Below are 27,431 nucleotides of genomic sequence, written 5' to 3'. Positions count from 1 at the left end.
AGTGCAATGACGTGATCATGGCTTACTGCAGCCTCAAACTCCTGGGCTCAAGTGACCCTCCTGCCTCAGCCTCCCAAGCAGTTGGGACTCCAGGCACGCACCAACAAGCCTGCCTAAATTTAAAAAAAAAAAAAATTATAGAGCAAGGTCTTGCTGTGTTGCCCAGGCTGGCCTTGAACTCCTGGGATCAAGCAATCTTCCCACCTCAGCCTCTTGAAGTGTGCCCGAAATTTTAATAAGTGTATATATCTTGGTATATATTGAAATATAGGTTTAAATCTTATATGTATATTCACATACTAGGGAAGATTAAGTTGTTTATGTAGTTAAATATTCATTTTGAGTCTAGTGTTTTCATTAAACGGAACAGATTAGTTAAAAGTGAATGAATGAACCTAAGCTTGGTGATTTCCTGCTTTCCAAAATATCTTTTATCTTTAGTAAAAGTTAATTTCTTCTCGGCAGAATTAAGCCATTTACCTGAATAACGTTTTATCATGTAATATTTAAAAGGGCAGTTTAAGACTATCCTTTTATTAAAGGGTTTAAGGTTTACTGAATCTCAAAAGGTAATCCTATTTTATGTTAGGAAATAAAAAGTGGAGTTGAGATTGGGCCCCAGAGAGCAGTCCATAGTTTGTGCTCCAGTGTATAGGAGGCTGCAGGTTTTGTCTTTTCAAAGACAGAGGGAGGAAAAAATAGTGGCTGTTATCCCTTGAAATTCAAGCCTAGTTGTCTAGCCATGCATATTGGCTTGGTAAGCTCTGTCAGATGGTCCAAACCTGAGTAGAGAGTCTGCTTTGAAAAGCATATTGTGCTGAGATACATTTTGATATTTATCACACACCACAGGATGACAAGACTATAAAACACATGCGAATTTCTATACATGTAATGTAAAACTGAAAGAAAACTTACAAAACTCAAAACCATTTTGATTATTTTCAGATTATTTCCATTTCATTTATTTCTAGGTAAAGAAATTACAGATGACTTTTATTTTCCTCAATATTTTCTATCTTTTCCATGGTGAGTAATTATAACTATTTTTTATTAGAAGATAAATTTTTTAAATTAAAAATATTTTTATAAACCAGGTTTTTTTTCAATCAGATGTGATTTTTCAGCCCAGAACACCTTTGACAATGTGGGGAAACATTTTTGGTTGTCTCAGCTTGGGGGAGGCTGCTACTGTCATCTAATGGGTAAAGGTCAAGGATGCTGCTAAACATCCTACAACACACTGGACAGGCTCCTCCAACAGAGTTACCCAGCTCAAGATGTCAATTTTCTGAGCTTGGAAAACCTTGTTCTAAACAAAGAGAATGGACTTACGTTCAGTGTAGATACCAGATTCAGTGTCTGTGCTGCCTGAAATGGTAAGAAGGGCTTGAGAGCCAATGCTGTTCAAATCAACCCTTTCAATATCAGACACCATAGAATTAACGACATGCTGGTCAAAGAGAGCTGGTCTGGCAATCTGCATAGAGAAAGTAAAGAAGACACTACACTATATCATTTCTAATGTATCTAGAGGAAATTTTTAGCTATCAGAAAAATAGTTCCTTGAGATAAAAGTATCATAAATAACTTTTTTCTTATTTTAAAGACAAAAGCAGTAGCTGACACTCATGATCATCTCTGTTAAAAGTCTGAAAATTATAGGAGATACACCTAATGTAAATGATGAGTTAATGGGTGCAACACACCAACAGGGCACATGTATACATATGTAACAAACCTGCACGTTGTGCACATGTACCCTAAAACTTAAAGTATAATAAAAAATAAAAAAAGAAAATATAAATGGATTCTCTTTGTCCATGATCACAAAATAAGAATTTTTAAATGTTACATTTCCTATCTGAAATCATCTCAAGCTTGTCTTTTAAAATTTAGAAGGCAAGAAACCTTCATAAAGCAGATAATCATTTTGGGGAAAGAGAAATATATTTTAACAATATACAAATGCGTCATTCTTAACTTATGAATTACTTTTGCTGTCTCTATTTAAAAGAGCCATGATTAGTCGGCAGTTTAAAATGTGTTGAGTTTGTGGTTTCACAATATTAAGTATCACATAGGCTTACTTCTCACAACCTTAATTTGTACCGATTAGATTCACATGGCAAATAAATGTTTAATTGCATTCAAGTTTTTTAAATTTCCAATCACAGAGAAGTTGCAAAGATAGTGCAGAATATTTCCATATACTCTCCATCCAGCTTCTTATCATCTTCTGTAACTATTGTATATTACCCAAATTATGAAATTAACATTGGTACAATACTATTAAAGACAGACATAATTCAAATTTCACCAGCTTTCCCACTAATGTGCTTTTTCTATCATAGCATTCACTTTTGGGTCTCACGTTGCATTTAGTTGTTGTCTACTTAGCTCCCTTCAATCTATGAAAGTTCCTCAATCTGTCCTTATGAGAAGATTCATTTTTTATATGGTGACTCAAATGCTCTCGACTTAGCAACCAACATACCTGGGCAAGATGTAAGAAAGATGTTTGTCGTTTCAGAGAAGATACAAATCTTCGCACAATAGGTATTTTCTTGTCAGTTAGAGCTTCTGGCAAGTTTTCCAAGGATGAAACAACCCACTGTTCCCAATTTTTAGCAAAATTTCTTATGTCTGCTAATAAGCTACAAAGAAGGCTATGTGTTAAATGCTTCATTGTTAAAAAATGCATTAAACAATCATATTTTAATTGAGGTATACTATTATTCTATGATTTCATAAGCAGTACTTTTGAAGTCAGACAGCCTAGATCTGCCATTTATCATCTTTTCTTATGCTATATTTTTAAAATGTTTGTGGGTGCATAGGAGGTGTATATATTTATGGGGTACATGAGATGTTCTGTTATCATCTTGGTCAGAACACTCAAGCTCTTCAAACTCCACTTCAAGTACCCAATTCAGAGTACAGAATAGATATTTAAAGACTGCAATTGATAATTAAAAGACATTATTGATCAGGCTAATACCAACTATCATATAGATGAAATAATCTGGAGGAAAAGGTAAATAAAAAGTAAAATTTGTTTTACCAAGTAACATCTATTTTTGGAGCACCAACTATGTCCAGTCCTATATGAATTTGTACCCCCAAAGTACTAAAATAAATTTTATCATTTCATTAGATTTTGTTTTCAGAGAAAAAGTTGGCTTTTTTTTTTCAGAATTCTATTGTTCTTACATTGAAAAGGTTTTTTTTTTTGAAAAATCTTCTGGTATTGTTTCAATAAACTATTTGAGATTTTATTCCTTTGTTAAAAGAAGGCAGTAATTTCATCATGCCACTTTCTGATTTTGTAATTAAGACAAAAGTTAATAATAAAATACAATAATTTCTCCTATAGTTTTTATTCTTGTGGTTATTTTCCATTAATTATCTTTTTTATCATACTCCAGCTAGTTTGCACTGAAAAATTTCTCAAATGTCAACAGTGCTTAAATCTATTTTTCACTTTAGCCGCTCTCAAATTAAAGGGATTGAAGGATTGTTTCACCCATTTTGTTTATTGAGGCCCAGCTATAAGACACATCTCTTCCAGCAAATACAAAGGGACAAAAGTAGAAAATAGTCTTCTTGATAAATGAATAAATTACTACCTAATGTTTTCTTCTAAAATAATGTATAAAGTTAAACCCTATACTAGGAATGCTCATGTTTTATTAACTGAACATACCTTTCAGGCATTTCTTGCATTGTTGCAGGAATGAGTACATCTGTAAGAACCTTAATCATAGCAAAAGAGGTTAATACAAATCTTTAGTTAGTATTTCTATAGAAAGACGTATTATTGGTCAACTACTTTTTATTCCTAGCTTCCTAGAGAATAACATGTTAACTCCTTTCTCAAAGTTATAATTTTATCTCCAAAATGAATGTATGTATGAGTTGTGTGTGTGTATGACAATAAAAACAAGAGATAGCACTGTATATGTACATGCTCAGTATGTTAATTACCAATGGATTGGTCCATGGTAATCATATACCGTTTTATGATGAAAAGCTGACCACTTTCTAGAGGTGGGAGGAAGATTTTTGTAGAAGCTCATCTTACACCGTTCTACTTACAGAGCTCACTGTGCCTCTCTGGGTCCACCATGAGGAGGAGAAACCGGGTTCATTTAAAGATATTTAAAGTCAGGATGTTTATACTAGACTAAAAAAAATAGATCACTTAAAGGGAGAAGTATGTTTTAAAAGTATTTCTTGGACAAACTGAATGACAGTCCAAAAAGCTTTGCTCTGATGGAAATGTGTGTGCATGAGCCCCAGGTCTTTTCTTATACTCACTCACGGAGCTGCCTCCCCTCCCCTTTTGGGAGCCTTGTCAAGTGTTAAGCATTACAAACAATTAATGCAAATTAAACTGTTTTTCTCTAAATAATGGCATTCATATTCAATCCAGAAAAAAAAAAAAAACAAGACAATCCTTACTCTCCTTTGAAATTTTTTCAACTTGAACTTGAACTAAAGGCAGAAAATATATTGGACTTTATTCCTCCTTTCTCCTATCCTGTGATGAGGAAGTACTGGACAGAGGATAAAAATATGCGCTCTCTTATTCAAGTTGTCTCATTACTTCTTGGTCTGCTTAGGGGCTTCTGGACATAGTTTATCTATAAATAGCTTTTGCTTTACTTTTCTGCAAAGCTGAGAATCTGATAGTGGCAACTAACTTAGAAGGATTTTAATTCCTAAATGTTTAACAGCGTCCAGCTTGGGTTTTCTTGCCAACTCAGATTATTTTTTAAAAGGAAAGCTTTTGTTTTTCCTTATGGTAAGATAGCAAGCAAATGTAGGCAAACTCACTTTAAAGTACCCACATTGCAATATAGTTTTATCCATCAGCTTAGAACTTGTAGCTACCAGGGAAGAGACTGTCAGGAATTAGCCTCTTTCTGTCTTCCATTAAATGTTTGCCTAGAAGGACAATCAGTTTGTCCTTATTTAGGATGTCTTCGAGATCCTTCTGCAGACACTTAGGAACTCTGATTTGGTTTGAGAAGAGAATTAGACATTAATGCATTAAAGTTAGAGGTTTTTGAGATTTTCAAGTTATTAGTCTCATAAGGGTGCCTAATTCTGCTTTCTGCCAAAACACTGGCATTGTGAAAAAAAATCCACTGTGTTATTTTAATCTGAAAACACCTTAGAGAGTTAATAAAATTTAACTAAGTTTTCACATATTAATAAGTGTGTCACATATAGACTCATTATTAGCTGTAAAAAGAAATTGAGTTTGTTTTACTTAATGTAAACTTCAATTAAAACACATACACTATTAAACATGCACTATTAAATTGCTTGCTTTCTCATCAAAAAAAAAATGACAGTGTATCTCCAGCCATAAATAACATATTTACTGAAAATATATTGCAAGAATTTAGATAGAATGCTATGTAAAGAAATAAATGGCTCATGTTTAAGACATCCCAAAGTGCTCACCTTATAAAGAATTGAGTCACAAACACAGAAAATATCAATGATAACAGGATTTTCGAGCAGGGGAAGGAGATGGTCAGGCATTCCTTGCCAAAAGTGTAATAAAAAATGCTGGATCTAGTTGCAGAGTAAAAAGTATGTTAAGATTTTTTTCTTTAACATGAACTCATTAAGAACAGAACATGAAAGTATATATAATAGGGTCAAATAAAGCATTCTTTGCCATTCTTACCTCTTCAAAGTTTCCATTAATTGCATTGTCCAGGATACACTGGCAGTGAGTTTTGTACATCATTATGAGCGTATCAACCTATTTCAAGGAAGAAAAAGCTTAACCAAAGCATCCTTTTAACACTGCCTTTTCTTGTTAATTTGTTCAACACAGATTTTTTTAAAGATCCTATTACGTACCAAGCAGTATGCTCAATGTTGAGGACTCAAAAATTAAGGCAAAATTCTTATTTCAAGGATCTTACTGCCTTGTGAAGGGAGAAAAGCAAACAAATGGACAACTACAGTATAATATGAAAAAGGTAATTTTTCAGAGTACTATGGACCAAAGTAACATCCTAGTTTTATGCCTACTAAAATATTAAATTTTAAATTTTAATTTTTAATTTAAATTTAAATTTTTTTAAATTAATTTTTGGGTAAATAAACATAAAGTAGTAAAAGTAGTAACAAAGATTTGGATAAATAAACATAAAGTAGTAAAATACATCAAATCTTCACACAGTTTTATGAAGTGGATGCTTGGAGCAGTATGGCATAATGGTTTCAAATTTTGTCTCTGGAGTCAGCTCAACTTGGGTGCCCACCTTCACTGCACTACTTACCAGGTATGACTGCAAAAGTGGCTTTGTCTCTGAGCCCCCAAGCTTTTTAAGTAGGTAGTAATAACATATTACTTACATGGTGTTAAGAAAATCAAATAAAATAAGATGTGATACATATGGAATAGTGCCTGGCACCCAGTAAGACCTTACTAAACATTATCTGGAGTTAGTAACAATATCAAATGATGCATTTTCCAAAAAAAGTTTCAGACATTGAATGTCTATTATGAAAAGTCTCTATTTTCAAGTTACCATGGATATTTGCATAGCATAGTTTAAAAGTTTTAAATATATTCTAAAATTTGCAATAGGCTAGAACTAGATAATATTCTGGCCACTTAATAACATTCAAACTAAAACTTTTATTTTACATGTTAGAAATTTCCCTACCTGTTGCCAGTTATGTACTCTACGTGAAAAAAAGCAATGTTTAGAGGTTGAATGTGTGAGCTTTGCCTTCAGATTACCTGGATTTCAATCGCAGCTCTAATTTGCCACTTACTAGTTATTACTAGTTATGTAACATTAGGCACACTACTTGATATTTATGTGCTTTAATTTCCTCATATCTAAAATTGACATGATAATAACAGTAGCTATAAAATAGGGTTGCTAGGAAGACTAAATGAATTAACAAATATAAAGTGTTTGGAATAATCCATAGTACATATTAAGAAACTGATGGATGTCAGCTATTTTGATTCCAATAGCATCTAGAGTGGTGGTGGTGATGGAGGTGTCCTATCCTAACCCTTTGCATTTCCCTTTATTCCCACAACCCAATACACATATCTTTGTGGTTTAGCTTAGAGCTGTAGAACCATGACATGAACATTATTGACCCATCTGAAGGAGCTGTGCTAACTATAGAATACCTCTAGCAGGATATGTTACCATCAATGCAAATGAGAATTGCTCTATATTTCAGGCAATGCTATTATATTTTCAGATTATTCCAAGTCATATGTTTAAAATGAGGATGAGTAAGACACGAAAGATGGAAGGGAAGTCATAACTGTTGTCAAAAATTAACCCTTTCTGTATATATCCAGAAAAAGGAAATCAATATATGAAAGAGAGATATCTGCTCTCCCATGTTTATGGCAGCACTATTCACAATAGCCAACATATGGAATCAACCTAAGCGCTCATCAATGGATGAATGGATAAAGAAAATGTGGTATATACACAGGGGAATATTATTCATCCATAAAAAATAAAACCCTGTCATATGCAGCAACATGGATGGAACTGGAGGGCATTATGTTAAGTAGAATAAGCCAAGCAGAGAAAGACAAATATCACATGATCTCATTCATATGTGGGACCTAAACAAGTGGATCTCATGAAGGTAGCGAGCAGACTGGTGGTTACCAGAGGTCGGAAAGAGGAGGGGGAGAGGAAAATAATGAGAAGTTGATTAATGGGTACAAATACACAATTTGATAGAAGAACTAAGATCTGGTGTTGGATAGATCTGTAGGGTGATTATAGCTTACAATAATCTATTGCATATTCAAAGTAGCTACAAGAGAACAATTCAAATGTCTTTAGCAAAAAGAGAAGATAAATATTTAAGGTGATCAGTAACCCAATTACACTGATTTATCCGTACAAATTATATGAGCATATTATCACATGTGCCCCCAAAATATGTACATCTATTCCATATCAATAAATTCTTTCAAAATTAATCCTTTGAGCCCTGAAACCTATTAAAGTACAAGTAAGCCTTTATCTTCACAGGTATTTCTATTTGTTACAAAATTTATTGCTTTATATGCAAATCAAAATTTTTAAAACTTACAATTAGTATAATACTTAATTTGTTTATTTAATACTTACATAGTCTTAGCGCAATGAATTTTAATTCCAGTGTACTTTGCATTCTTTGTAAACATAATCTTAGTCAATTTTCTGAGAATAGACATTGTATTAGAGTGAGCAGGAGCAGAGGCAAGGCTTAGCTCCACTAAAGACAGTGAGCACGTGGTGGGGGAGACAACTGCCTCGAGAGACACTATGAGTAGCAGGCCCCCAGCTTCAGTCAGTACCCTCACTGGGGTCAGCTTTTCACTGGGCAGTTTCCATTCTTTCGGCCTTAAAGAAGCAAGTGCTGGCTGGACGCAGTGGCTTACGCCTGTAATCTCAATGCTTTGGGAGGCTGAGGCAGGTGGATTACTTGACGTCAGGAGTTCGAGACGAGCCTGGCCAGCATAGGGAAATCCCGTCTCTACTAAAAACACAAAAGTTAGCCAGGCATGTTGGCAGCCACTTGTAATCCCAGCTACAGAAGCTGAGGCAGGAGAATCACTGAACCCGGGAGGCAAAGGTTGCCGTGAGCCGAGATGGCGCCACTGCACTCCAGCCTGGGCAACAGAGCGAGACTCTGTCTCAAAAGAAAAAAGAAAAAAGAAAAAGAAGCAGGTGACTTAAGTGCTTGATTTTAGCCCCACCGCACTTTCTAGGAACTGATAATTTACCTGAGGAGCCTGGCTAATGGCAAGGAAGGTGACAGAGCTAAATTGTCCTCAAAAAAGAGTGTCAGTCCCTGGCTTTCATGATGGAGTCCACTGGGAATGAACTTAGAAACCAAGGGTTATAAAAGCACCTTGATACCTGAGAAATGATCTACAGACCAGTCTTTCAAATTGGCAGGTATGAACTTCCTTGGAGGCCAGCAGAGAAACATGAAATTCCCAGCAAACTATTGAGGTAAACTATTGGAGCCTGTTTCTCACCTCTCCTTTCTTCTTTGTTGCTTGCCTTTTTGGTCCCCCTCTCTCTCTCACCAGGTATATTTACACCATAAACATCTTCATGATAAGTTTGCATGGAAGCAATCCTCTCCACAAAAGTAACCCAATAATACCCTCCCTCAGAAGACTGAGATCCTCCTGATTTCCACAGGAATCCTCACAAACTGCCACATGTTAACATTTACTGGGGGATTCTCAAATATGAAGTCATCATATCACACATTACATCTATAAGGTAAAAATTATGTGATAACCTTGAGAAATGTAATGGGAGAGAACAGTCAGAAGTGAACATAGTTTGAGAGACTCCCTTGGATTTGGCATTTGAGAATTATCTTCATTTGCCTATTCTTTTTTTTAAGGGTATATTTTACTTTTTTTTCCAACTTTTATTTTAGATTTAGAGGGTACATATGCATGTTTGTTACGTAAGTATACCAAGAGATGCTGAGGTTTGGAATACGAATGATCCATTTACCCAGATCCTGAGCATAGTACCCAATAGTTAGTTTTTCAACACATTTCCCTCTTCCCTCTTCCCCAGCAGTAGTCTCCAGTGTCTACTGTTGCTATTTTATGGCTAGGAATACCCAGTGTTTAGCTCTCACTTATAAGTGAGAACATGTAGTATTTAGTTTTCTTCTCCTGCATTAATTTGCTTATGTTAACGGCCTCCAGCTGCATCCATGTTGCTGCAAAAGACATGTTTTCATTCTTTTTAAAGAATACTTTGCCTATTCTTAACTAACAGAGTATGGCTGTCATCAAAATGAGCCCTGTAAGTTACTATGCATCTCTACTTATATGCCAATAAATTTGTTTTAAATCAATGTGCTATCTTTACCTCATTTCTACAAAAAGCCCATTACTAAAGTAAAGCATGTGGACATTAATCGTATTCCTCTATCTTTGTACCTCAGAAATACGAACTAACTCAATATACTATAAGAGATGTCTTCTTCAAATGCTAATGAAACATGTACTTTGGTTGAAACAAAAATGTAGAAATAATTATGCTCTAATTTAATAATGGTCTCTGCTACTAAACAGCCAACAGATCCCCGACAAATGACTTTAGAAGTACAGAAATCGAAGATTTAGTTTACACGCTATTACATAAACATTGAAAAGTCATATTGAGAATTATTTATAAACTGAATCCCAATGAAAATGATTCTTTCTTAACTTTAAAAAATGCAAATATAAGAGAACACAGAATTTTAGAAGTAAGGAAAGTTCATGCTCATCTAGCATAGTTCTTGCATTCATCTAGCATGTCCCTCAGTGCTAGGGACAGATTCTGTCCTAGAGAAATGCTTGATGACCATTTACTGAAATAAAATGGAGATAATTGAAAACATAAAACTTTTAACTGAAGAAAGTGTATGTGACAGACACATTCCAGTATTTTCTTCTTCAATAGAGCTTTAAATAAAAAATAATGTTTAGTCTTTTAAGGTTTATTTTACCACCTTCTGATTACACACTATCATGGAGATGGTAAATAATTAATTGGAAGTGTTAATCAATGTTAACAAAAGTTTGCCTCTCCTATAAATCAGTCAATTATGTTTGATTATGCAGATTTCTGATTGCTTCCTGCAGTGCCATGAAGTTCCCAGCAAATTGACATATGGAGCCAACATATCAGAAAATCAATAGAGAAGTATCTGTAATTGATACCTTGTCCTTAGAAATGCATCCTTGGTATACAAGGTGTTGAGCGCTGGGGAATTCTGGAAGAAGTGTTCCAGTTTTTGAGCTAAGCGAATATTTACGAGTGAAGCCACCCTATAATTTAGAAAAATGAAAACAAACACATCATTATCAACTATATGCTTCCAAAGTACTATTCTAGTAAAATACAAATCCATAAAATTTCATTCTTCTTCATCCTGCAAACCATGAGAACTTACGAGATTTGAGTAGACTGTTTAGATTGTGTAACTGAATAAACGAGACATGTCAGCCAAATGGTTTTCAAACCTTCAATAGTTTCATAGTTAGAATATTTTTCCTATCACTTCAAATTTTAGTTTTGAATATTTGTCAGTTTTCACAACTTTTAGAAATTTAAGTACACATTTGCTAATGGCATAAGTTTAGGAAGATCTGCCTTTGGAACTACTGAAATTATTTTAACTATAAGAGGATCAGGAATTGTCAAATCCAACCTTCCTTTTTACAAATTAAGTAAATGAGATGATTGAACGTAAAATAATTTATTCAGTCTCAGAGGTAATTACTAGCAAAATTTTTATTGGAGTCTAACTTTTGATTCTCAAGCTAGTGCACTGGACTCTCCCACAGTAAGTTTCTTCTACCCTAAATTCAGGCATGTGTTGTTCTTTCACATCTCTTGGGGAAAGCATACTTGAGCTATTTTCAGAAAATTAGAAAAGTGACAAATAACATAATGCTACTGTGCTGGTATACTTACAAGAAACCCACACAGGAAGAACAAACGCATATTCATGACAGAACTGGAGCCTCAGCAAATCAGTCTCCCAGGCCATAACTGATTGTTCCTCCTCCCCAAACAAAATTTTAACAAACCAGATTGTAATCAAAAGTTTGGGGAAATAATGAAATTATGAATATAATAAAGGACATAAAGTGTCCCTGGCAAGGACAAAATTTTGTTCTTTCTCATAATTTTCTCACATTTATTTCTAGACTGCATTTCTTTGTTTATCTCTGTCATATTGAAGACGTTTAGTAGACAAAAACTTAATTACTGTCATAGACAGGTTGGGTTCCCATCCTCTTTCTAGAACTTATAATGGTAGAGCCAAAGGAACTGGGAGTACTTTTGAGTCCTTTAACACCAGATATTTTAGAAGCCCTGATTTCTTGTTGACTTATTTGATATAAGATTTAAATAAGCTGGAGACAGAGCTTGCAGTGAGCCAAGATCGCGCCACTGCACTCCAGCCTGGGTGACAGAGCAAGACTCCGTCTCAAAAAAAAAAAAAAAAAAAAAAAGATTTAAATGAGCTTTATATTTAAAATATAGTAGAAATTCATTTTTAAAAATTATGTTTTTTACTTTATTAATCTCTTTTCAAGTATAGTTATTCTTAATTTTTTAATTAATAACTATTATTTAATAATTATCATAAACTGATATAATAGCATAGTTAATCCCAATCCACTCTATTTATTAATCTATCTTAATTTAAGAAATGCTTCGAAGACTTTCAATGCTTGGATTTTCCATTTATGAGCACCAATTATCATTGCACTGTCAAGGAATGTTACTGTCAATAAATAGGGAAAAATAATATAGGAAACAAGAAAATAAATAACTTAATCCTTAAAGGAAGGAAGTTATATGACAAAATAGAAAACTAACATTTGTTGGATAAGCATAACAAAAATTTACCTAAATCTTAATTTTAGAAAGGTTTGCACTTTTCATATATTTTTTCTCTTGTGTGGAAAGTCATGTTTTTTCATCTCAATATGTGATTTGGTGATATAGGAAAAGAGAAACAGAGAAATATAAACTCCCAAAATGATAATACACAGTATGATATTAAACTGAAGTTAGGAATAAAGGAATACTCTTATTTCCACTAAAGAAATATAATTAGTAATCAAAAATCCTTTTACAAAGAAAAAAATAGACTCAAAAGATTTTAACAGGTGACCTTTTATCAAGCATTCAGGAAACAGACAATTTTAAGCTTAGTAGATTTTTTTCTGACAACAGAAAAAAGGATAACTTCCCAATTCACTTGAAAACGTATATGTCAAAACTAGACAAGAACAGAAAAAGAAAAATTATATTTCAATCTCACTTATTACTATACTTAAGACAGTATTAAACAAAATATTAAACAAAATTCAGTAGTATATAAGTACAATCATACTCAAGTTAGGTTTAAATTCATCATATTAACAACAAATAGAGGAGAATGCTGTATATTATATAATCATCTCAACTGATGCAGGAAAAAGTTTGTTTAAAATCCACTACCATTCATTAGCCTCTCTCTCTCTCTCTCTCAATCCTTCTGTGTGTGTGTGTGTGTGTGTGTGTGTGTGTGTGTATGCTAGAAATAGAGGAAAACTTAATTATTATACAAAGAATATCTATCAGAAGCCCACAGCAAATGTCTTACTTAGTGGTAAAATACCCTTGAAAATCACAAACAAGGTAAAGTTGCCTGCTCTCACCTTTTTTACTCAACACTATACCAGAGTTTGTAGCCAGAATAATAATGAACTTGAAAAAGTAATGACAGATTAAGTACCAAAAAGGAAGAGACAATATTAGCATTATTTGCTACTGATGTAATTGATTTCATTGAAAAACTAAAACAAATTACACAAAAATTATGGTTAACAATAAAGTTTTTTTAGCAAAGTTGCTGAATACAAGATCAACTTAAAAGTCAATTGCAACAACATGGATGAAACTGGAAAATATTATGGCAAGTGAAATAAGCCAGGCACAGAAAGACAAATATCACGTGTTCTCACTCGTATATGGGAGATAAAAAATTTGATCACATGAACTTGGAGAATAGAATAGTGGTTACGAGATGCTAGAAAGTGTAGTGGGTAATGGAGGATAATGAGGAGTTGATTAATGGTAATTACTTTAAATGTAAATGAATCAATCTCTCCAATTGGAAGACAGATATTGGCAGAATGAAGTTAGACAAAATAGACTCTAAATTTTAAAAGGTGTGTAACAGACAGGGATATTATACATTAACAAAATTTTGATAAGGCAAAAAAGATCTAATAATCATAACCCTTTATGTACATGTACCTAATAACAGGTATGTACAGATAACAGATAATAACAGATAATCAAAATATATGAAGAAAAATTGACAAAATTAAAGGGAGAAATGAACAGTTTTACAATAATTGTTGGAGACTTTAACACCTCATTCTCAATAACGGACAGAACAAACAGACAGAAGTTAAGTAAGAGTATAGAGGATGTGACAGCACAATAAACCAACTATATTGAACAAACATATACAGAATAGTCTACCCAACAACAACAGAATACACATTATTTTCAAGAGCACATGGGACATCTTCCAGGATAGACCATATGTTAGGCCACAAACTAAGTCTCAGTGAATTCGAAAAGATAGATGTCATACAATGTACCTTCTTCAACCAACATGGGATGAACTTGGAAATAAATAATAGCAGAAAACTGGAAAATTTACAAATTTGTAGTAGTTAACCAACACACTCAAAGAAAAGCCCCAGAGTTGGCTTCAGCAGTGAATTCTACCAAACATTTAAAGAGGAACTAATATCAATACATCTCAAAGTTTTCCAAGGAATTGAAGAGGAAGGAGTACTTTGTAACTTATTCTATGAGGCCAATATTGCCCTGATACCAAAGCCTGACAAAGACATTGCAAGGCAAGAAAACTGCAGACCAATATCCCTTATGAACTTTGATGCAAAAACTCTCCACAAAATATTAGTAAGCCAAATTCCACAGCATATTAACAGGATTACACACCATACATAAGTGAGATTTATTTCTGGAATGCAAGGATGGTTCAATATATAAAAATCAATAAATGTGTTACATCACATTAATGGAATAAAAAAATGATAATCTCATTAGGTACAGAAAAAGTATTTGAAAAATTTCCATATCCTTTCATGATAACAATACTCAACAAACCAGCCATATAGGAAAACCACCTCAACATAATAAAAGCTGTTTATGAAAAACCTATAGAAAACATCATATGTAATGGTGAAAGACTGAAAGCTTTTCCTCAAAGATCAGGAACAAAGCAAGTCTGCTTTCATCACTTCTACTCAACATGGTACTAGAAGTCTTAGCTAGAGTAGTTAGGCAAAAAAAAAAACCACAAGGCATCCAAATTGAAAAGGAAGAAGTAGAAAATCTCTGTTCACAGATGATACAATCTTATATGTAGAAACCCCTAAAAATTACACACACACACACACACAACTCATAAATGGATTCAACAAAGTAGCAGGATTCAAAGTCAGCATGCAAAAACTAGTTGCATTTATATTCACTAATAATGAACAGCCTGAAAAGAAAATTAAGAAAACAATTTCATCTACAATAGCATCAAAAAGAATAAAATACTTAAAAACTAATTTAACCAAGGAAGTGAAAGACTTGTACAATACAAACTACATAAAAGAGCTGAAAGAAATTAAAGAAGACATAAATAAATAAAAAGACATTCTATGTTCATGGATTAGAAGAATTAATATTTAAGATAGCAGTACTGCCTAGAGTGAGATATAGATTCAATGATTCAATGCAATCCTAGTGACAGTTTTTTCAGAAAAAGAAAAATCCATCCTAAAAATATCTATGGAATCTCAAGGGACACTGGGTAGCCAAAAATCTTGAAAAAGAAGAACAAAGTCAGAGAAGACTTCCTGATTTCAAATGTACTATAAAGTTACAGTAATCAAAACAATATGGTACTGTCATGAAGACAGACACATAAACCAATGGAATAGAACAGAGAGGCCAGTAACAAATCCTCACATATATGGTAAAATAATTTTTGATAGGGGTGCCAAAACCATTCTATGGGGAAAGGACAGTTCTATCAACAAAGTGTGCTCAGAAAACTGGATGTCCACATTCAAAGGAATAAAGTCAGACCTTTACCTCATACATCATATACAAAAATTAACCAAAAATGAATCAAATATCTAAATGTAGGAGCTAAAACTATAAAAATTTTAGAAGGAAACATAGGAAACATGTTTAGAAGGAAACATGTTTAGAAGGAAACATGTGATTTGGAAAAAAATTTTTATATAGGTCACTAAAACACAGGTAACAACAAAAATTACACAAATTGTACTTCATAAAAAAAAATAGTTCTTCATGAACTATTTATAATCCCAGCACTTTGGGAGGCTGAGGTGGGTGGATCATGAGGTCAAGAGATTGAGAACATCCTGGCCAACATGGTGAAACTCTGTCTCTACTAAAAATACAAAAATTAGCTGGGCATGGTGGCACACGCCTGCAGTCCCAGCTCCTTGGGAGGCTGAGGCAGGAGAATGCTTGAACACGGGAGGCAGAGGTTGCAGTGAGCCGAGACTGCACCACTGCACTCCAGCCTGGTGATAGAGTGAGACTCCATCTCAAAAAAAAAAAAAGAAACACTTTTGTTCATAAAAGTTATGCATATAACTGTACATGACACTATGATCACAGTAGAAAGGCAATGCATGGAATGAGAGAAAATATTTGCAAATCATGTTTCATAAGGGATTAATATACAGAATATATTGAGAACTCCTAAAACTTAACAACATAAAAGTAAACAAAATGATTCATAATGGGCAAAGGACTTGATATACACTTCTCTAGAGAAGATATATGAATGACTAGTACATACATTAAAATATGCTCAATGTTACAATCATTAGGGAAATGCAAATCAAACCCTAAATGAGATACCACATCACACCCACTGGGATGGCTACTATAAACACAAAAACACACACAAACACACACCAGCAAAAATAACAAGTGTTGTCAAGGATGTGAAAAAATTGGAATTCTTGTGCATTGTTGGTGAGAATGTAAAATAGTACAGCTGCTATGTAAAACAGTTTGGTAGTTCCCCCCAAAATTAAAAATAGAAATATATGACCCAGTAATTCCGCTTCTGGGTATATACCCAAAACAATTATAGCAGGATCTCAAAGAGATATTTGTACATCCACATTCATAGCAGCATTAGTCACTATAGCTTAAACATGGAAGCAACCCACTTGTCCATCGACAGATGAATGGATTAGCAAAATGTGGTACTGTATATACATACAATGAAATATCATTCATCCTTAAAAGGGAATGATGTTCTGACATATGCTACAACATGGATGAACCTTGAGGACATTATGGTAAGTGAAATAAGTCAGTCACCAGAATACAAATACTGTATGGCTCTACTTAAAGAGGATTCTAGAGTAGTAAAAATCTTAGAGACAGAAAGTAGAATGGTAGTGGCCAGGGACATGGTAGAGGGAAGATGGGAGTTATTGTTCAATGAGTAGAGAGTTTCAGTCTTGCAAGATGAAAGAGTTCTGAGGGTGGATGGTGGTCATGGTTACACAATGATACCAATGTACTTAATACCACAAAACTGTACACTCAAAAATGGCTGAGATAGTATATTTTATATGTAGTTTACCACAATAAAAATATGAACAAAAACCAATTACAAATGAAATAAATGTTCAGAGCAACTTTATGCTTTCAAAGTAATTTATAGAGAATATTGTTATAATCTTGGAATATACACAAATTTTTAAAAAACAAGATAGAAAAAGTACTAACCATAAAATAAAAATCTTCATCAAAAGATACAATAGAATATTGAGTCATGCCACTAACAGGAAGAAGTTATTTACAACACATAACTTACAGGATATTAGTATCCAGAACATATAAAGAACTCTTAAGATTAAAATTTCAAAATAAAAAACGATATGATCTGAACAAACATTTCACAGAAAAGAATTGACCAATAAAAATCCAAAAATATATTCTAGCTCATCAGTTGTTAAAAACAATTTCCAAATAAAAAACACAGACATGATTTTACACCCACAAGACTGGCAAAAACTAAAATGTCATTTAATACCAAGCATAAGAATAAGGTACAAAAGTAATGATCACACACAGCTGGAGAGACAGAAGTTGATACAACCACTCTGGAAAATAATTTCACCTTTACTAGTAAAGTTAAAGATGAGTATATCTTAGGACCTGGAATTCAACTCCTATAGATGTCTACCTGGAGAATTGTTTGCGTCAATATTGTTTTTCAGGCAAAAAAAAAAATCCCATCCACAATGGAATGAATAAACGCATTGGGATAGTTTCCTACAATGGAATATTATACAGCAGTACAAATAAATTAGAACTTCATATATCAGCATTAAAGAATCACAAAACCTAGGATTGAATGAAAACAGAAAGTCACAGGGAAAACAAGGAGCCTATTTTTATGTAGGATACAACTGGGCAAATAATAAACAATATGTTGTTGAGAGATCTATTTGTAAGTGGCAAACTTTACAGAAAAACAAACAGTAACACCATATTCTGGAGAGTGGTAACTTCTGATGAGTAGGAAGGAAAAAGTGATTGAAGTGGGTGCACAGAGGACTCCTCTCTTTTAAGTTATGAGAAAGGGCTTGAGTTTTCATATTATGATTATTTTAAAAATTCTATGCATGTGTTTGTGTGTTTGGGTGGGTGCTGTGAATAACACATTTCCCAATAAAAAATGTTAGCATGCTAAAGAAACACATATTAAGAAATAAAGTATGTAACTTTAATTCTAATACTTTTAAAAACTCTCATATTGGTAAATAATAATTTTGTGTAATCAAAGCTAGCAATATGTGCAACATCAAGAAGGGGCAAAAGGTCCCCAAAAAACCTTAAAATTAATTTTGTTTTGGATGTTAACAACTGGATACAAAGATGATATAAATTGCATAAATCGAATAATATTCAGTAAGTGTAACACAAAAAGAGAGGAGTGATCATCTTTAAAATAGTAAAATATGCTCATTCTAATTCCACTAATATATTTGCTATTACAATCGTACTAAAAGAGGTGCCAGATCATAGGCCAGCTACAGAGGTCTGGGTTTGTTTTGTTTTTTCCTTTCTCAATTGATAACTTTGGTACTCTTGGGTGAACTATTAAGAATCGTATTTCTAAAAGAAAACAAGAAGGACCCTACAGAAAAGAAACAAATATGACTAGAAGGCAAGAGGGTCTGATTTATGAGGAAAGATTAAAGGACTTAAGCTGCACGGCTTGGCTAAGTGATGACAAAGGAGAGTATGATAACAGTCTACAAATATTTGAAAAGCATATACCAAGGAGGGAGGATTTGATATTTATCTTGGTACAAAGTTGTTCAACTGGCTGTGAATGGTTGATGTTAAGGAGAAGAAAACTCAGGCTATCAAGGAAACTTCCTGGTAGAAATGTATGAAATCAATGGACCCATTCCCTAAGAAATAATGTCAACTTCACTAGCTGCTTGAAACAAAAATTTGGCCCACATTAGAAGACCCACAGGAAAAGAAAAGCTTTCTTTGATGGGGAGAAAATATTATAATTAAGTTTTGTTCATTTGTTTTATTCCTGTGAATTAACAGATTCTGAGACAATCTCTAAGACATTGCTGAAATTTAAACCACTCCATTTATGAATAAAAATTTTAAAACAGTAACAATTATTAATACTAAGTAGTAACGCTCTTACCATCTTTTTCCTGTTTTTTATTTTGTTTTTGTTGTTTTTGTTGTTGTTGTTTGCTTTTATATTTTGAACTATTTAAAACTTTTTAAAAGATATAGAGAAAAAATAATAAATACCCACTTACCATCCTGATTAAGACATGAGACATTTCCAATACTAAAGCAGCCTTGCCTAATTTCATTCCCTTCTTCTCCCACAAGAAATAGTGTTCTGGGCTTGGTTTAGATCATTTCTACTCAAACATTAAAAAATTTACCTAGTATGTAAATGTTCTTAATATTATACTGTTCTTTAAAACTGGTACCATACACTATGTATCCTTGTATTTTCAATGTGCTTTTTTCACTCAACTTTAGGTTTTTGAGATGACCCTAATTTGATTATTATAACTATCATTCATTTGCTCATACCCAAAGCAGTACAGCACTCCATTGTATAAATGTATAAAAACTTATTTCCCATTATATCATAATGAACACTTAGATTATTTTCGAGTATTCTGCAGTTATAAACCATGTCGCAGTGAACATCCTCATACACACCTCCTTGTGCACAATGTGAAGGTTTCTTTAGGAATGCAGTCATAAAGTGTGTAAATCTTCAACTTCACTAGATATTGTCCCTTCTACTCTATTTGAGAGTTCCTTTGGTCCATATTCCTGTCAACAGTGTGTCTTTAGACATTTTAGTTATTGCTAATGTAATATATGTGAGACAATCACACATTAGGGTTTTAATTTTCATTTCCCTGATTAATATTTAGATTGAGCACTTTTTTATTGGCAAGGGGTGGTATTCAACATACGTTATGGACACTGGTCAACCAGAATGCCAACTAGCACTGTTAGTCATTCTTTGTTTATCCTGAATTAATTGCCTCTTCATATACTTTGCTATAATTCTGTTGGGTTGTCCTTTCATTATTGACTTGAATTCTATACATATTCTAGAACAGTGCTGTCCAATAGAGCTTTCTGTTATTATGGAAATGTTCTGTATCTTTCCTGTCCAATACAGTAAGCACTTGAAATGTAGCTAACGTGACTGAGCAACTAAATTTTTTACTTTACCTAATTAATAGTCACATGTGGCTAGCAGCTACAATATTTTACAACATAGTAATAGATATTAATTCTCTGTCATACAGTGCCTCTCAATTTACAATGGGGTTACATCCCAATAAAACCATTACAATTGGAAAATATTGTAAGTCAAAAATGCGTTTAATATACCCAACTTACTGAACATTATAACTTAGCCTAGCCTACCTTAAACGTGCTTGGAACATTTACATTAGGTTACAGTAGGGCAAAATCATCTAACACAAAGCTTATTTTATAATGAAGTGTTAAATAACTCATAATTTATTAAATACTGTATTGAAAGTGGGAAGTGGAATGGTTGTATGGGTACTCGAAGTACAGTTTCTACTGAATGCACATCCCTTTCACACCATCACAAAGTCGAAAAATTGTAAGTCAAACCATTTTAAGCCAGGGACCAACTGTATATAATTTATAAATACCCAGTTATGCTTTACATATTTCACATATATTTGCTTCTGTGTCCTTTTTTTCATAATTAACATTTCTCTATATCATTAAAAGAGCCTTTTAATAAATAATATTCAGCCACACAAAAGTACAATAAATTATGTAACCATTTCTTTGATATTAGTCATTTAGGTTACATATAGTTTCTCACTGTAATCAATAAAAATTTTGTGCATAATTTTCTGTCTGCATTTTCTATTTTATTTCACTATGAAATTTACCTATTTTATTTTTATTTCTATTTTTATTTCATAGTGAAATAAAAATTTTTTTTAAATAAAAATAGATTTATTTCACTATGAAATAAAAATAGATTCAAGGCCGGGCACGGTGGCTCACGCCTGTCATCCCAACACTTTGGAAGGCCGAGGTAGGCAGATCACCTGAGGTCAGGAGTTCAAGACCAGCCTGGCCAACATGACAAAACCCCGACTCTACTAAAAACACAAAAATTAGCCAGGTGTGGTGGCGCACGCCTGTAATCCCAGCTACTCGGGAAGCTGAGGCAGGAGAATCACTTGAACACTGGAGACGCAGGTTGCAATGAGCCATATCACGCCACTGCACTCTGACCTGGGTGACAGAGCAAGACTCCATCTCAAAAAAAAAGAAAAGAAAAGATTCATACAAAATCCATACAAAAGTAGAATTAGCAGGAAAGGATATAAATACTTTAAAGACTTGGTGCAGATCTTCCAAACATTTTCCAAAAATTCATTCTGCCTTCAGCAAGATATGAAAGAGTTTATCTCATCCTACCTTCACCAACTTCCCAATAATTTTTAAATATTTCATAGTTTCATATTGTAAAATGTTATCTTAATTTTTGTTTATTTGGTACTCCTTTCTTCATGCGCGTATTAGCTTTTTCTTTCTACTGTGAATCATCTATTCGCATCTTCTACTACTTATTGTGGTCTTCATATTTTTATAGGATTTTTTATGTACTATGGATATAATTTTATTGTCATGTTTGCTGAAGATATTTCCCCCAGTTTTTCCTTTGACTTCAAATTTTGCATATGATGCTTTTGATATGAAGAAGTTTCCAATGTCTGTGTTTTTCTTTTTCCTATGAAATGTCTTAAACTGCTTTTATGCTTAGAAAGTGAATAACTCCTTCCAGAAGTGGGGTAGACATATATTTCCTCCTAAGTATTATTTTTATATTTAATTGTTTATATGAAATTCACATAAGTTGTGAGGTATAGAAATTTTTTTGCAAAATGGTCAATTTTTCTAACACCTCCTGAATAATTTTATTTATATAGTACTCCACCTTTCTCCAAAAAGGACACAGAAAAATATTTTCTTCCTTCATTTGTTGTAATTTCTGTTTGGTCATACACTAAAACCTTATAAATACTAGGGTCTTTTGTCAGGTACCTAAACTCCGCTGCAGATTTGTTCTATCTACAGTTGACTCAGTATCGTGTCATAATATTTTGATATGTGGCAGACAAGTCCCATTTTTACTCTTCTTGTTTACATTTCTCTTAACTATTACTTCCTGTATATTCTTCTAGATTAAGCTCGTAACATATTCATCTCCAAAAATTAATTACCCACTCAAATTTTCATTATAATATAAAATGTCTAAATTAATTTCGGAAGAATTGGAATATTTATAATATCTAGCATTCCTATCCAGGCACATGGTATGTCATTTCACTTGTAGTTTTCTTTTATGCCTGTATTTTTTTTTTCCAAATAGGCAGTATGCTTCTCTTATTATAACTGTTCCTGAATATTTTGCATTTCTTCTGGCTCATGCCATTTAAATTTTACAATCTTCTAACTTTCTTGTCTTCCACAAAGACTGTTGCTGCCATCTCAATAAATCTGTGAGAAAATTAAGTCCTACAGAAAATGATTTGAACAACCATTTTTCAATTCTCTCAAGGATGGTGCTTAATCAATACCATTCTAAGCACTCATGCACGACAGAGTTTATTCCTTATATTCAGTGGGTGTCTTAGGGCATTAGGGCTATATTCTCTCTAGAAAACCTGGTTGAGAATAGCTAGGACTTTCTTTTAAGTTCCTCAAACTCCTACTTTCTTTCCATGATTTTTGCCACAGCACATGACCTACACTACCATTCCTGAGAGAAATGCAAAACTACCAAACAGAAGCTACCTCAACTTTCTGCCACAAAAATCTACAAATCTGCTTGCATCCGAACTTACCCTTTCTCTTTCCAGTTTTAGTGGAAGAACTGCTCCTCCTCTCTAGGGCCAATTCCTCTACACTGACCTCCTCAGTGAGCTTGTGCTCTCAACTTTCCTTTCTTTAATATTTTCAGTCTTCATTCTTTACTGTTTCTGTTTTATTAGCATTAGACATTAGTCTAATCATCCTTCAAAACTAAATTCCAAAAAATTAGCTGGGTGTGGTGGTGTGTGCCTGTAGTCCCAGCTACTTGGGAAGCTGAGGTGGGAGGATCACTTGAGCCCAGGAGGTTGAGGCTGCAGTGAGTCAAGATTGTGCCACTGCACACCAGCCTGGGTGACAGAGTGAGACCCTGTCTCAAAAACAAAAACAAAAAATCCCAAATCCCAAATCCTTTCCAATTATCACCCTGAACTTGACTAAATGTTCTACATTCAATGCTACTTCCCACTCATTTCACAAACCAAACCCCAGCTCACCACTGAAAAGGCTCTCCCTGAAATCATTACTTATCTCCACTCAACTAATTCCATGGATCCTTTCCACTCCTTATCTTGATGACTTTTCAGCACCATCTGAGCATTCCCTTCTGTAGGGAGCATTTTTTCCTCCTGAATCCTGTGACACTGTATTCTCCTCCTTCTCTTCCTACCACTCTAGACTCTCCTCTGTTATCTCACCGACTCTTCCTCTCTCACTTTTCACAACTTTTTTTTGGCAACCTCTTGTCTTCTCATTCATTTTTTCCCTAAGCATTTTTATCCATTACTATGGCTTCAATCACCATCAAACTAAATATTGAAGTCCTCCTTTCCAATCACATATATCCAACTTCCCACTTGAAATTTGTGTTAAATGTTTCACAAACACATCAAATATGACAAGTCCCAAATTAAACCCCTTATCTTTTTACTCTTTCTTCCTGCTTCTCCTTCAATATTTCCCAACTAAAATCAGTTACTTCTCTCCATCCCTTGGGCTATTATTCTGGTCCAGATCTTCTCTTACACAGACTATCCAGATAGCCTCCAATGGATCTACTGGCTTCCTGCCTTACACTCTTCTAATGTATTCTCCATGTCATGGTCAGAATGAGTTTTATAAAACACAAGTCTGATGCATAATTCCCCTTTAGTGGCTTCCCATTACAGAATTCTTAACCTAATGAGACTACACACAATCCAGCCTCTATCTATTATATTACTCTCTACCTCATTCTACACTATAGCTAAGCAGAATTTTTTTTATTTTTTCTGCAACATGATACACCTCTTGCTTGCCTTCACATATGCCAGTAGTTGACATTTGGCAATGTCAGAGACGTTTTTGGTTGTCACGACAAGGGGGTGGGGGTCTGCTACTGGAATGTAATGGGTAGAGGCCAGAGATGCTGTGATACTACTAAGCATCCTACAATATACTTGATATCTTCCATAAACATTATTATCTGAACCACAATTTCCATAGTATGGAGGCTGAGAAACCCTGGCCTATGCTATTCCATCTGTCTTAACCACTCTTCTTCCCTCTTCCCCTACTCCACTCCTCCTCCAAACTACCACTATATTCTCAGTTATTTCCTTAATATCACTTCCTGTGTAAAACGTCCTTAACTCCCTAAACCTAGTTACTCCCATGACACCCTCTAGAATTTCTTATAATTACTTGTTCAAGATATGCTTTCCTGCTATACTGTAAAGCTCTGGAAGGGCAGGACCAAATCTCTTCGTTCACCATTTTGTCTCCTAGTACCTGTAATGTAATACATCTGTTAATTAATATCTTGACCATGGCTTTAAAAAAATAGAATCTTTCTCTGACCTCTTAAAAAAGCAAATACATCTCTCAGCCTCATTGTTCTTAGCTGTAAATATGCTGACACCATACCTCACAGTTATGAATGTTCAAATGAACTGACGTATATGAAGATTTGCACTGAAAGTCATGTCTGAGCACACCAACGATGGTTGGTCGCCCTAAATACAATTTTTTTTTTTGAGATAGGGTCTCACACTGTTGCCTAGGCTAGAGTACAGTGGCACAATCATGGCTCACTGCAACCTCCGAGCCTCTAGGGCTCAAGTGATTCTGCTGCCTCAGCCTCCTGAGTAGCTGGGATTACAGGCATACATCACCATGCCCAAATAATTTTTTGTATTTTTCAGCCTCCCAAAGAAAATAATTTTTTAAAATTTCAATTGTGTGATGAAAATATTTTATTATCATTTTAAACTTATTTAGAGTAGTTCTGAGCCTTTAGAAAGCTCTTAGTTGTGTTAATTTCTATAATCATCCAAGTAATGGTACACTATTATTGCCTTCAGGTATCCACAGAAAATGGTTAGGTTATAGAGCTTAATCAGAATATTTTAATTTTAGTAACAAAATCTACAACAGTATTTGTAGTGTCCTCTTCTAAGGAGGAAAAAGTAGACTTGAGAAATATTTTTCTTTTATTCCATGAAACAAGGCTTGCCATTTATCGGCAGAGGGCTTGCTAATACCACCAGCCTCATCAAACTAGTAGAAAGAACACCTGAGAGAAATAACGTAAATTCCCTATTGACATAAACTTTACTCAACCAAAGTGTATCTCTAAGTCAATATTTTTGCAGTTTCACAATTGTTTATCTAATAAAGAGCTATTATTTCATTGATAAAAAGAGCAATCTGGAGGATTTATATTATGTAATTAGCCATTAACTGTATTAAAAGCACTGGTGGAAAGAAATTGGCCATTTAGTGGGTTGGGGGCCTTATATTATTTCTTAAAATATGCTTGCATCATTTCACCAAACTAATGGAGTTACACTTTACCTCAGGTCCAGATTTACTACACAACACATTGTCATGTGCCCTTAGCTTGGCAGCACCTCTTCTTAATGATTAGTTAACTTGAGAATAATGAAGGCCTTATCATGTGTCTAATTAGCCATGCAGTCCCTAATGGTAGTCTAACTCATTTAGATAAAGTCTGTTCTTGAAGGAGGGGGTGGAGAGGAAGCCTAGGGAGAAAGATTGTATACATGTGTGTATGTGTGTGTGTGTGTGTGTGTGTGTGTGTGTACACAAAGTAGTAAAACAAACCATAGTGTAGCATAGCATTTGGGCTCCTTGATAACTAATAAATGTTTTGTCTAAATGGGTACAGTCCAAAGACCAATTCTTTCCATATCCTCAGCTTAAGCTTTTTGTTTATATTTAAGTGAAAACTTTTTGGATAAATGATAGTGTTTTTTTTACAGTCTTGTAAGTATCTGATATTAGGTAAAGATAACTAAAAATGTATCTCTCCTAGGTTAACTGAAAGTTGTTTGGTAGATCCATGCAAAGATTCATTTGTTGTCCCAAATCTAATTGAGCTGTATCTGAAGTCCTTCGTCAAGGAATTCCTAATAAATAACATTTATTTCTACATTTGCCAAAGGGAATAATTAACATGTATTGCTCAGCTTGTAAGACATATTATAGCAGATGTAAAATAGAGATGAAAAGAATTCTTACCTCATTCTTTAGCTTGCTTCCAGAAAACCTTAAAAAATTAGTACATTTTCCATTAGTTCAAACAAAATTACAGCTATAGCATTCAATGATATGTAGACAACCTAAAGAAGCAGTAATTTCATACCATGATTAGAGAAATAAGCTGGAGAAATTTGCTTTTTTTAAAGAAATCAAGCATCTTTCTCAACTTACTAAAACAAAATAAGTTCTTTAGAAAAAAAGTAAATGAATAATATTTTTAAAAGTCAGGTGAGATTTGAGACAAGTAAAGGACACTCACTATTAAACATTTGTGTGTGTTCCAGCCTATATTTACATTTTATAGTGGGGTGGTGGCTAGTAAGCAGCCTTATGTTCCTTGTAATATCTAAATTTATCTTAGTATGACTCAGTGACTAAACTTTTTTTTTCCACAAGATACTTTACTTTTAAAAATAATTTCTTCTTTTAAGAGCTAAGAGCAATTCTTGGTAAATCGTGCCATAAAGCAATCTCAGATACACATCTAATTATTCAGAGTTTCAGTTTAAAAAATGAATGATGTGTTATCACTGGTTTCATTAGATGTAACCTCACTTACTAATATCCCCATGATAGTTAACAGTGGCTTAGAGCAATGTGCTGTTTATTTTCATTCATGTTTTACCTTTCATAGAAACCCAAACAGGTCAGTAATTTCACCTTCATAAGGTAAGATGATGGTCAAAGTATATGTGATTAGAGATTATTACAATAAACTTTCTATCTTGGTAAGGTACTAGTCAAGCACATAGATCTTTAAAACAGGTTGTCTCAGAAAAAAGTTACATTTACATTTACTGCCTTTATTTTATTGAATCCAACCTG

General features: G+C 33.7%; 1 protein-coding gene across 1 annotated transcript in view; it reads right to left on the bottom strand.

Annotated features, from left to right (window-relative positions):
- The window catches only part of RFX6 (regulatory factor X6), a 54,929-nt gene that overhangs the window by 10,383 nt on the left and 17,115 nt on the right, over positions 1–27,431 (bottom strand). Inside the window, exons 6-12 of the mRNA XM_003827580.6 lie at positions 26,586–26,613; positions 10,751–10,858; positions 5,705–5,782; positions 5,476–5,589; positions 3,707–3,756; positions 2,498–2,657; positions 1,336–1,480 (exon numbers count right to left, since the gene is read on the bottom strand). Coding sequence (XP_003827628.3) covers positions 1,336–1,480; positions 2,498–2,657; positions 3,707–3,756; positions 5,476–5,589; positions 5,705–5,782; positions 10,751–10,858; positions 26,586–26,613 — 683 coding nt within the window. The remainder of the gene's footprint in view (positions 1–1,335; positions 1,481–2,497; positions 2,658–3,706; positions 3,757–5,475; positions 5,590–5,704; positions 5,783–10,750; positions 10,859–26,585; positions 26,614–27,431) is intronic.

Source organism: Pan paniscus, chromosome 5 (assembly GCF_029289425.2).
Source record: "Pan paniscus chromosome 5, NHGRI_mPanPan1-v2.0_pri, whole genome shotgun sequence".
Lineage (NCBI taxonomy): Eukaryota > Metazoa > Chordata > Mammalia > Primates > Hominidae > Pan > Pan paniscus.
This window is presented reverse-complemented; position numbering and strand designations above follow the sequence as displayed.